This window comes from Silurus aristotelis (genome assembly GCF_946808225.1).
Source record: "Silurus aristotelis genome assembly, chromosome: 11".
Taxonomy (NCBI): Eukaryota; Metazoa; Chordata; class Actinopteri; order Siluriformes; family Siluridae; genus Silurus; species Silurus aristotelis.
Window position 1 is genome coordinate 14,010,191 of NC_139584.1, and position 12,733 is coordinate 14,022,923.

Consider the following 12,733-nt stretch of genomic DNA (forward strand, 5'->3'; position numbering starts at 1 on the left):
CATACACGGTCTTGTTTATTTTATTTATTAATACTATTTTACATTTTAGCAATCTTTTTGTGCTATAAAAAAGAAGTGTGCTGTCACAATTACAGTGCACGTGCAGTGTGGATTAAACAGACGGTTGCTACAAGGTTTGAATCAGCGCTAACTAAATTAATACGTTGTTGATTACTAGCATGTATGATATGTACGGTGGCTTTACAACGCTAGTAAAAGTATTGTATTTATTGTTATAAATACTCTTGTACTATTGTTATTGTATTTATTACACATTGTGTGATTATTAAAACCATTCATAATGCTTACTCTCTAAATACTCATGTCTAGTCAATTTAATTACTATTCTAAATGAATGTAGTGTCTTTTAATAACCATAGAAACTTACAGTTGCAGTTGCGCACAGAGTGAGACAGTTGTTGTACATTTCATAATGTACAACAACTTACCTTCCTGAATGAATAATTTTTGTGGCATTGAACTTAAGTATGTGAATATTTTGGTTTTGATAAATAGGCCGAGGCACAAGATGAATTTAAAGAACTGGTGAAGATAAAGCAATATTAAATGAGAAATATAGTAAAAAACTGCACGACATTAACACCAACAGCTTTATTATTAAAGAGATGCAACACAAGTAATTCACACACACTCAAGCAGAACTTACAGTTCATTCAAATAAATGTAATCATATTGCATGTGGGTTTTTTTTTATGTGTGCATGAATTTAAGTGATCAGTTTCCAGAAATTAAAATATAATAAAAACAAAAATTACCAGTCATTTGTATCCATTTAGTCAGTTTTGCACTCCAGACATCAATGACAGATTTAATATCATTCATTAAAGTTGTGTTATTCACACCAAGCTGTGGATTGTCCCTTAAGCTACAGTATATATATATATATATATATATATATATATATATATATATATATATATATATATATATATATAGCTTCACTCAATGCCCACTTCATATATGATGTGCTCTTTGTGAATATTGGTTGCTATGGCTTAGCAAGTTGATGCATTTGATGTTTTAAAATCTTGATACATGAGACCCATTTTAACTTGTTCCTCTGTGTATCTCTGCATGACCCTAGTTTTAAGCCAAAGGTATACTTCCAGTTTACTGTTTTCCATATATACTTATATTTGGATAAGTTAAATTAACTAATTTATTTAAAAAGCTTTTTATCGACACTGATTTGGCTTTTACTCTGTGCTTTTTACAGCAATATCGGTATAATGTCGATGGTCAGCTCTGTGTGATGGTCTATGGTCAGCCTTCCAGGCACTGTTTAATACCTTAATGGGTATTAAATTCTTAATGCTTGGACTGAGACAAAATAAGAATTGATGGTATGAGGTACAGAAGAAGGAATGAATTTAGAACAGTGCAGTTCTTGGGTTAGGAATAAAACTGTAAACAAACTCAAAAGTGTAAAAGTGAATATCCCTTGTATTAGAGATTATTTACTCTAATATAAATATTTAGCAGATAAAACAACTGTCTTGATTGAATACCTTTGCTGGTCTTTAGATTTTCCAAACGCTGGTTACACAAATTCTGCTGTTAGAACTAAAAAAAAAAAAATGCATACACTTATTTTATCTAAAAAAAAATAAGACTAAATCTAATTAACTATGAAAAGTGTAGAAATTCCTTTGGCATTTGATTCCACTGCCTGGTTCATTTATCTGTTAAGTGCTTGCTAAAATAGAAAGCCCAGATTCTAGCAACCCACTATTGTGCTTACTTTGACTCTGTTTATTACCAACCACAAAAACATTGTTCTTTTCTGGCAAGAAAAGATATTATGATTAGCCGCCTTAATCTCTCAGTTTAATATGCAGCTCTTGATTTTAGAGCATATTATTTAGCAGCTATGTTTTATAAAAATTTTTGTTACAATAACATTATTTTATTAAACCTCTTTTATCATTTTCAGCATTAAGCCAGTTTCAAAGTTGTTTCACTCAGAATATGTTTCACATTTGTCAACTGAAGAATCCATATTTAAAGGTAATATCAGTTGTGGGTTATTTGTGAGAATTCTGCACACACTTTGTAAAGTTTCGCATACTCACGGCTCTCAGTGAACAAAAACAGACTCTTTTGCTCCTCATTTTGCTTTGTCCATATCTACTTTTTAATGATTTACTGATTTACTTTTTAGCAAAATTCAATACATCTTACATATATTTAATGGCTGTACATAACACATATGAACTAACTTTTGTAAAAAAATTGAAATAAATAATAATCAGATATCACCTTTTTTACTAAATTATTATTATATTTTCTATTTACAAAAAATGCTCTATTTTTACCTTCCTATTTCATCTCATGACACTCTATACACTGACACCCGTACAGCCTTATACAGATTTTTTACAGATTTTTTTACTTTCTTCAGCACCATGGACAGGTCATCAAGAGCATATAGTTTATATAAAAATGTTAAACTAGTTTGGAGTGTTGCCGTGGTGTTAATGCTTTTGTGTGTGTTTTGTGTGTGTGTGTGTGTGTGTGTGTGTGTGTGTGTGTGTATATATATATATATATATATATATATATATATATATATATATATATATATATATATATATATATATATATATACTGTATCCCACAAAAGTGCACATTCACATATTCTCACACAATCTTGTGTGTGTATATATATATATATATATATATATATATATATATATATATATATATATATATATATATATATATATATATATATATACACTGTATCCCACAAAAGTGCACATTCACATATTCTCACACACACATACACATGCATGTATATATATATATATATATATATATATATATATATATATATATATATATATATATATATATATATATATATATGTATATATATTTTTATATATTTATTTATAGTGGAGGGGGCTTTGCGTCGATTCGTGTTTGTGTGTATGTGAGCATATGTGAATGTGCATGGGAATAATCTGCACTTTGAGCCCTCCTATCTTGCGACAAATTCAATAAGACAGTATGAAACCTTGGTTGCCACGGCAACACCACTCTCGACCCCGGTTCGATGCACCCTCCCACATCCGTTACTCAGTAACCGTTACCAAGCAACCCTCCCCTTTCTTGCTCGCCTTCATTTCTCTGTCTCTTCCTCTGAGTTGATTAGAATAAGGAGAGATGGAGTGAGTGAAAGCCATGGAAGGAGATATATAAAAAAGTAGAAACACGAGAAGGTGGGAGGAAGTGAGAGAATTTTTTTTTAAGCATAATCGAGATTGATGGTTGCCAACTAAAAAAAGTGAGAAGGAAAATAGTGATAGATGTATTATAAACAGGAAATAAAGAGGAAGGGAAAGTGGTTCATATTATATTGTATTGTTCACTAAAAACCAACTGATGCATATCTGTACTTTACTTTGTGTTACTTTTCTGTACTATAACTTTTAACATCATGTAAATTAATTGTAAGTTGATTTGAGAAAAATGTCATATATGATCAACTTTTTTTTTATTCCATATGGTATGAAATTGCATTTCGTTAAAGGACATTTTGTAAAGGAAAACTGTTAGCTTTAGAGTCTGAGTCTGTGCTCAAAGTCTTGTTCTTGACATTGACATTAGTGGACTAATGTCAGGTCTTTTGCTGTTCTACCTTAATCTGCGGTGTTTTGAAGAGCATGTATATGAGTTTAAATGTTCCTCCTGACAGCTTAAACCAATATGGCTATTTTACTCGGACCCCTTTTTATCAAAATGGTGTTTCCATCCACAGAACTGACTTCTGAAAAATCTTTTTTCCAAAGATTTTGGTTTTTCACTGAATTCTGTTTAAACTCTAGAGACTTTTGTTTGTGAAATTGGCAGTTTCTAAAATACTGAAACCAGGCCATCTGCCACTTACGTCCATGCAACAGTTAAAGTCATAGAGATAACAGATTTTTCTTAAATCTGATGTTTGATATAAACATATGAATATGAAGCTCTTGCATATGCCTGACTTTATGCATTGTGCTACAGCCACAAAATTAACTCATTAGATCACTGCATTGTTGGTGCTCTTGGTTAATGTTTTAAATAAAAAAAATAATAATTAAAACAATTAATATTATATGCTTAAGATGCTAAAACTAGGGCTTGTGGTGGCTTTTGATTTGTCCTGCCATGCCCTACCTGGCAAGAGAGAGAAAGCCACAGATTCATATCTTCATTTATAATTTCAAATTTTGTATAAGATGTTGTTTTGTGATGAAGTAGAGTTTAAGTAGAAATCAATTTGAATCCTGCTCCATAAAACTGGCTGCTTTTTGCTGTATGGTATAAAACCCCTGAAAGACAGGAAATCTCTGGGCTCTCAGCTTTTAGATCCTTATTGGTGATTCCCATAGAATATTACTTGAAATGCTAATTTCTCAGAAACACGGTATATCAGGACATAAAGTATATTGGCCTGCAGCCAAAACACTGTCACACAAACATTACAAAGCCAAACAAATAAATGTAAATGTCATGAATCTGTATGTACGCAATAATAAAATCAGCTGAGTAAGGAAGTATGATCAAAATAGTGGTTGTAATGCAATTATACAATTACCGGAACAAGGATGAAAGATGGAGGCTCACACGTCCTCTTGGCCATCGTCATAATGAGAATGCCAGTGTGAGGAGGAGAGCCAGTGATTATACTTGTGTCCCTGCTGGGAGGGATATGCAGTCTGAATATGCTTCATTGGTCTGAGTGCACTGGAACAAGGCCGCTGAAAATGGATTAATTAATTTGTATGTGGCTTTTTTGAGTAGACTTCAAACACTTCAAACTATGACTCTGTGTGACTCAGCTGATGATTGATCTTCTTTTCAAGGTAGGGATTGAAGAAGGCAAAGCAGAGACATTGTATTAAGCTGCACCACTGGGTGCTTTTCTGACTTACTGCAAGTATTGCATATGATCAAACCTTTCTTAAAGGGCTTTTTGAAATGCACTATATCTATAAAAATGTAAAGCTGATTAGCCTTTTGTCAGAGCCCTGATCTAAACCTCACCGAAAACCTTTGGGATGAACTGACTGACTAAACTCACGGCCCTTACGAGATGGTATAAAAAGGTTTAGAGACTAGCTCTGTTTAAAGGAAGTACTTTAGTATTTACATTTACACACTATCATCCACAAAATAGTCCCATTGCACAGTAATTTAGTGCTCCCAGTGTTCCTGCCACTTCTGGAATGTGTCCTTTTCGAAGCGTGTCAAGCACCTTCTGCTATTCACGCTGGATCTCCACAATGGTGTCAAAACGGCGACCTTTAAGCTGCATCCTTTAAGCTGCATCCTTTAAGCTGCATCCTTATCTTCGGGAAGAGAGCAGTCTGGCGGATGGGATGGGTGCATGAGTTGTTTCACGTGTGAGAAGAGCTTGGCAAAAGGGTGTGCACGTGGTAAGAATAGCAGACGTGGTAAATCACGTGGTTAGAAAAGCATCAGTTGCACAGCTCCCGATGTACACAGGACAATTACATTTGGCAAACTAACTTATAAATGTCTGCGCTCCCTGTGACAGTGCGTGCAGCCTTGTGCTGCCATCTGTTGGTGTGTTCCAAAACCATTGTCTGAATTATTACAAATCTAGAGTTATGTCGCAAAATCTATTCGAAAGCCTTCACAGAACATTGGTGGTTATTATAACAGCAAAGGGAGACCAATTCAGTATAAATGTACCTGTTTGTAAAGCAGGTACTGAATGGTTAGGTTTTATACACACACTATTTAAGTTTGGTATTGTTTGGTAATTAAGAAAGGTATTGATGATTAGGTGTCCCTACAATTCAATTCAATTCATTTTAATTTATATAGCGTTTTCAACAATGTACATTGTCCCAAAGCAGCTTTACACAGATAATTTGGTGATAAAAATGAATAAGATGTTCGTTATAAGCGTAAGTTTGTCCCTGATGAGCAAGAGGGTGGCAACTGGCAAGGAAAAACTCCCCGAGATGGCATAAGGAAGAAACCATGACAGGAACCAGACTCAAGAGGGAACCCGTCTTCATCTGGGTGGCACCGAATGTCCATTTACTGCAGATATACGATGTTACGGGGTACAGTGATGGTGATCATAAGCAAACTGTAGTGCTGAGTCAGTGTAGCAGACTACACAATATTTAAGTTTGTGCACACCTGACCATAAGATCACCACAGTCGCCACCGGTTTGCTCTTCAGGGACAAACTTACTTATAAAGAACATATTCACTTTCAATCACCACATTATCTGTGTGAAGCTGCTTTGAGACAATGTTCATTGTTAAAAGTGCTATACAAATAAAAATGAATTAATTCGAATTGAATTTGTAAGTGCTTTTTGAACATCCCATTCCAATTATCGCTCCCATGTGATGTTATTATAACCTCCACTCTTCTGGAAAGATGTTCCACTAGATATTGTAGTGTTCTTGTAGAGATTTGTGCTTATTCAGCCAAAAGGGCGTTAGTAAAGTCAGGTACTGATTTAGGGTGGGGTGAGGAAGGCTTGGGGTGCAGACAGTGTTCTAATTCATCCCAAAAGAGTTGAATAGTGGCACTGTCATGCTGGAGCATGTTCTTCTAGTTCAAGTGAAGGGAAAACAGCTTCCCAAGACTTCCTTTACAAGTGTGCGACTCCAACTTTGTGGTAACAGTTTGGTGAAGAAGTACATATGTGCTGGAAAAGTAGTGTCCATTTAGTTCCATGTAGTGTATCTTCATGGAACTGTTTTGTTCAGTGATTAACAGGGAACATGATAAAGGATGAATAAACACTGTTTTTTGTGTAATGAAGGAAGGATTTGACTGAGCTCAGTGAAGTTATATTTTGATTCGGGTGTGAATGTGAGTGCTGTGTCACGCCGGATTCTAGCGAGTCGGTTCTTTTAAAGGCGGAGAGGGAGGGGGAGAGAAAGAGAAAGAGAGAGAGAGAGAGAGAGAGAGAGAGAGAGAGAGAGAGATTCTTTGACGTTTCCTATCAGCTCTCTGGCTGGAGTTCATATATCAGAAAGCTTGCCTTGTATTCCTGTACCGGATACCGGAGACGCTAAAATCATTATAGCGGGTAAAGCGGGGTTTTGTAGCAACAATGTGGTGCATCAACTGCGCGTCGGATAAGACTCCTGCTATTCTCAATAACAAGCTTGTTTACTGGTATGCTATCCTATCACTCTGTTTGTTTGTGTTTATTTCATTGCACAGTTGTCAGTCACGATTTTGGCTCGAGCCTCATGTGTGTGTGTGTGTGTGTGTGTGTTGTTGTTTTTTTTTTTAATTGCATCATTCATTGTAATCCTATCTCCATCGGCGTCTCCTGGAGTGGTGTAACGGCAGCTGGAAAAGGACACAGCGTCACGGCGGGGTTTGTGCACACACTGCAAAACAAGTGTGTGTAGGTGTGTGTGAGTGTTGTTGCCTGTTTCAGTGTAACTGAAACCACATGAGAGGATGGCAGGCAGCTTTAACATGCAAATGCAGCATTTCTGTGATGGGTTGTAATGCTGTGTTTTATAGTGTGTGTTAGTGTGGTGGATTGTGCTGCTGTTTCTGCTGCTTCTAATAATGATGATGATGATGATGCTGGTACTCAGACAGAGAAGATGTGTGGAGTCAGCTCGCATACAGATGTGCACTGTACACTGGGAGAACTGCAGGCTGTCATCATTTCTTTTATGCATGAAGAAAGTGTGCAGTGCTAACATGACTTGTGTATCATACAGTGAGCCTTTTTGCGCAGTGAACGGAGTGAGAGGGAGGTTGGGTTTTAGAGTCGGGGGGTGTCGGGGGTAGGTGTGAGAAAAATGTTAGATGTCATGACAAAACAGAAATGATAAGGTCACGATGTTAACAAAAAAATGTGCATAATCACTATCTACTAATGCATTCTCTTTTTTTTTTTACAGTCTTGAAAGTGCAGGTGTTCATGTAAGTCAGTGGGATCAGATCAGGATATGATCGGGTTGAGATCAGGGCAACACGGCGGTACTGAGCGGTCCAGGGTCTTTAGTTTGATCCCTAGCTGGGGTTACTGTCTGTACATGTTCTTGCTGTGTATGTGCGAGCTTTTTTTGAAACTCTGATTCGCGATGCTAAAATGCCTGTGAGGATAAATAAGTATGTTATGTCTCACACCAGGTGTTCATGGGATAGGCTCTGGATCTACTGCAACCCTAACCTGGATAAAGCCTTTACTAAACTTGAATGATGTATAAATTGAACGAGTACAATATTTTCTATGGTCCCTCTTTTAAATGACAGAAAACGTAAATGACAGAATATTCCTTCCAGGCAATAACGTGGGGAGGTGTATAATAGTGCATGTAAGACACACATGATCTTTTGCATCCGTATGCTGCGCTGTTATGCAGTGTTTTGTTTGTTTGTTTGTTTGTTTTCTGTTTTTTTTTTTTGACTGTCAGTTATTTTGTTTCTCTGGTCCATCTGGATTTACATAATACACAGTAGGTGTTAAATTAGCAAGATTGGTGTTAATCCAACACATTGTAGGTGTTAATCCAGCATGTTTATTCACTGCTGCAGATTGTACAGTGTGTATTTTAATCTCAACATAATTTCTCTGCCCACTTAATGGACACAAACACTGCTTTGTACACCGACTTGACATCCCTGGCAATGTATGAATACATATATGCTGTCAAAATATTGGGTTTGTATCTTCGAACAGAAAGCCAGATCTTGAGCAGGAGCTGAGGCAAAGCCACTTTTTCTATAGTGTAAAGAATGGCATTTTAGTACACGAAAATATCTGCAATATATAGTCAAAGCTATCATATTCCTAATATATGATAACTAAATTCAAGCTTTCAGTAGTGTTAAAATTGTCTTGTTTCCTGTTTCAGTGGTAAACATTTAAAGTTTTTTCTATTAAGAAGCAAAATGATCAGCTAGAAGTATAAAGAACAATCTCAGAGGAATAAAATGAGGTACATTTGCCCATATTCAGTGTAAAGATATAAGATGCTAAGATACTATTTGTCACAGAATGTTGCACAGTGATATTGGTTCCATTTATTGTGAATTATCAGTGTTACATTTAATATAAGTGCCAGCATCATAGTGATTTTTGTATATATTATGAGTTAATTATACATTAATTTAAAACAACTATTACAATGTAAATGGACAACCAGGAGAAAAATCCTACTTTTAAAATTAAATTAGATTAGATTAGATTAGATAGATAGATAGATAGATAGATAGATAGATAGATAGATAGATAGATAGATAGATAGATAGATAGATAGATAGATAGATAGATAGATAGATAGATAGATAGATGTAGTGTGATGCAAATGAGCATGATATTGATAATATAATTTAATTATGACCAACCTGAATCCCATCAACAAGTATAGAAAATGGATATAACTTTTTTTCTTACTATACTCCCTGAGAGCTCATTAGAAGGAAAGCCAAGTTCATCAGAGATGTTCAAGCTGATTAAAAGCTCTGTTTTGATGGCAGCTAGTTAATAAATCACTTTATATTCATGTATGCCAGAATGTCATGCAAATTCTAGTGTTCTACAGTCCTAGAAAACTCTTTGCAAATCTCTTCAAGGTTTATCAGTTGTTTATAAAACAGCATTAAAACTGACAGAAATGCTTCTAAAACTGAAGATAAAAACACTCAATTATCCAATGCATCCACAATAGCTTTGAAAAAAAGTTCATGTTCATAAAAATTACCATACGATAATTATAGATTCTACAAACATTGGGTTTATTTAAAAAGAAAAAACCCCACACCTATTTATACAATGCTGTCTAGATGTGAGGGAGACCTGCCGGTATTTTATTACACAAGCCGTGTGAAAATTAATCCCATCCAATTAGGGATTATGTCTTTTTTTCACTCACGAATGACTTCACCTATCTGCTTTCTGTGCTACTGAATAAAGCAATGGAGAAATGTCTGTTGTAGCCTGTTAGAGCTTCCTGTGACATGTAATGTTTCCTGATATTTGAATCCAAATGCTGTGCTGTTGTTACTGTACATTAATGTCTGTTTTTTTTATCATTGCAATCGAAGCTTGCTGTGTTTAATGCTAACGCAATAACGCTAGGATGACTACAGGCGGGGCGCATGCAGAACATTCCCCAGTGGTGTGTTTCTCCCGCTTCTCTTCTTGTCTTCCTAGCAGAGAGCCCTCTGATTCTGTAAGACTATTTATGTGATTAAACAGATAGTTTGACTTTTAAAGGACGCTCTAAATTAGTACATTTGCCATGCAGAGAGGGCTGTAGGGACGGCAAGTGCACTGGTCATGCAGCCAATTTATGTGTGAGGCTTTTGCAGTACATCCTTGTCATTATTCACTCCAGCGGTGCCTCATGCAACTTAAGAAACGCTTGATAAGCTCAATGCATCCTGCTTTGTTGAAACGATGTATGTTGACTGTAACATTATTTTAGGATGACTATAGTGCGACAGCCTATCAGTGGTTGATGCAGAAGGTTTCTTTCTTGAAAAAGAAACATGATCATAAATGATTTTAGTGATTGATCCTGTTAAGTGTGCAAATTATCTGATTGACTGAGTGCCATATTTTTCTGGCTGTCCAGTCACTATGTAGCAACTGTTACTATCGCCTATTACATCATTCATGCTTTTAGCACTTAGGCCAGCATTTCCAGAGGATTTTATATTGGATTTGCAATATAATTCCGTTACAACACATGACCAGAGGACCCATGAAAGCAAATCCTTTACCCTAAAACAAAACAAAAGCTTTATATATTTGATGTCTCTGAAGTACTCTTTATCATTGGCTGAACATTGACACTATAATGAAACATCTGTTTGCTCACAATATGTACAAAAAGGTGTGTTAACAGAGATAATAATGGTGCAATATGTATTGGTCAGCTGTGACTAGCCTGTAATATTGTCCTTGACACATTATCCATGCAGTAACTCAATCAGCAAGATGAAGTAAGTAATCTAGAGCAGCTCAGGCTAGGAGCAGTGTAGCTGTCATCCATTCTTTGTAATGTATGTTGTATTTTTATGTTCATTTGGCAGACACATTTATCCAAAGGATCTTGCACATGGGAGACTATAGCCTAGCTGAGGGTAAAGAGTCTTGCTTTAAGACAGAAGTAGTTTTTAGTGCTGAAATTAAAACGTCCAACTAGGCTTGTGCGATATTGATTTTTCTCTCTTCTGATGATATACCATTTTAAAAAGGTAGTCCTTCAGAAACGTCCAGAAGGAAAGTGAGCATTTCCAGCAATTCAGGTTTAAGGACAGTAGTGGAGGGCAAACTAATTTTATCAGCTTTACAGTCGGGCACTGTGCGAATCTGAAACCTCGGATGGCGGATTTTTAGGTGATTGTGCAGTTGAGGCACAAAAATAAAAACCATACCATTCTTTTATGGCATTTGAGTTGACATTTTCACGATTGATGCTATTGATTTTATAAACTTCTAATTATCATTATTATCAGTAGTCTGACACTTTGAATTGTTTTGTTTTAGATCAAAATCTTTGTCCTGTAGCTTTCTTCCTCTTTCTGACGTTAATAAAAGACAGTTAAAATAAAACCTGCGCAACTCATTCCACATGCATACTGTAGGTTAGCTCATCTGTTATTTTAATGGGGAGGAAAACACTGTCTACTAGCATTACATTAAATGCTAAATTGTGGATAAAGTTTGAGTATTCTGATAATATATTATAAACAGTATAAATTTCACTGCCTATTGTGGCAATCAGTGGCAGGCAGTGTATTTGGTGCCTGGGCCTTCAGTGAAGAATTACCTGACTTAATCCACCTCTTAATACCACCACTATCACATCGCAATTATAGAAACCATCAAACCAATACAAAAACGCAAAATAACAACATGTGGCATTACAGAGAGCGAGGCATTTTGCATATGGAGGGTGAAAACCATTTTACTAAAGCAAGAAACCCAGTTAAGACAACTCCAAACCTCCGGCTTCGGGTTTGGACGACCTCTCCTTACGATGTTTAGCTTTTTTTTCCAAAATTGATTTTTTAAGTATGTCCACGACCAAATCAATTTCTCTTCCTCTGTAGGCATAATTTAGATGTATTAATGTGTGCAGAGCGCTACACATGTTTTTTGCCAGTCGAAACTTGGCTGTAGCAGTTTCCCTCTGACCAACCATTCAGAGGACAGAAAAAAACCTGACGTTATTCTGGGCCAGCTAGCTTGCCATGTGGGGCGAATATGAAATCTGATTGAATAAAGAAACAGAGCTATTTATTAAGGAGACTATAGTAATAAAAAAAAGTAGGTCAATGTCTGATAGTGTTTAGGCCAGCAGAGAAAGCTTTGCTGGCCATGACTGCTCACCGCTAATGGCAATGCAATACCATGTATATACCATCAAAGCTGTATATCACACAGGGTATTCTATTTTTACATTGTCTATATGGAGTCCAATTTAATGCCATTAATTGCAGAATTGGACATGGTCAGTACCAGAAGTGCAGGGTTTTTTTTTTTTTTTTTTTTTTTTTATAGCTATGAAGGGAATTTTTGGTACAAAATCTAGCCGCACTCCTTCCCAGTTATAGCTAACCATTCTTTAAAGTTCAATAGTAATTCAAAATCTTGCATGACTTGTTTGTTTTTTGTTTGTTTGTTTTGTCTGGTGCAATTTCAATCCCTGGAGCTGCCAAAAAAAATAAAACAGCAAATACTAGTTTTTA

At 35.7% G+C, this 12,733-nt stretch overlaps 1 protein-coding gene across 5 annotated transcripts in view; it reads left to right on the forward strand.

The window, feature by feature from the left end:
- Positions 1-12,733, forward strand: part of iqsec2a (IQ motif and Sec7 domain ArfGEF 2a) — an 84,763-nt gene that overhangs the window by 40,930 nt on the left and 31,100 nt on the right. The window contains exon 1 of one of the 5 annotated variants that reach the window (XM_083553614.1): positions 6,954-7,180. The exons of the other annotated variants lie outside the window; for them this stretch is intronic. Coding sequence (XP_083409740.1) covers positions 7,116-7,180 — 65 coding nt within the window. The 5' untranslated portion in view covers positions 6,954-7,115. Of the gene's footprint in view, positions 1-6,953; positions 7,181-12,733 lie in introns of those variants that run through there. 5 annotated transcript variants of the gene reach the window in all.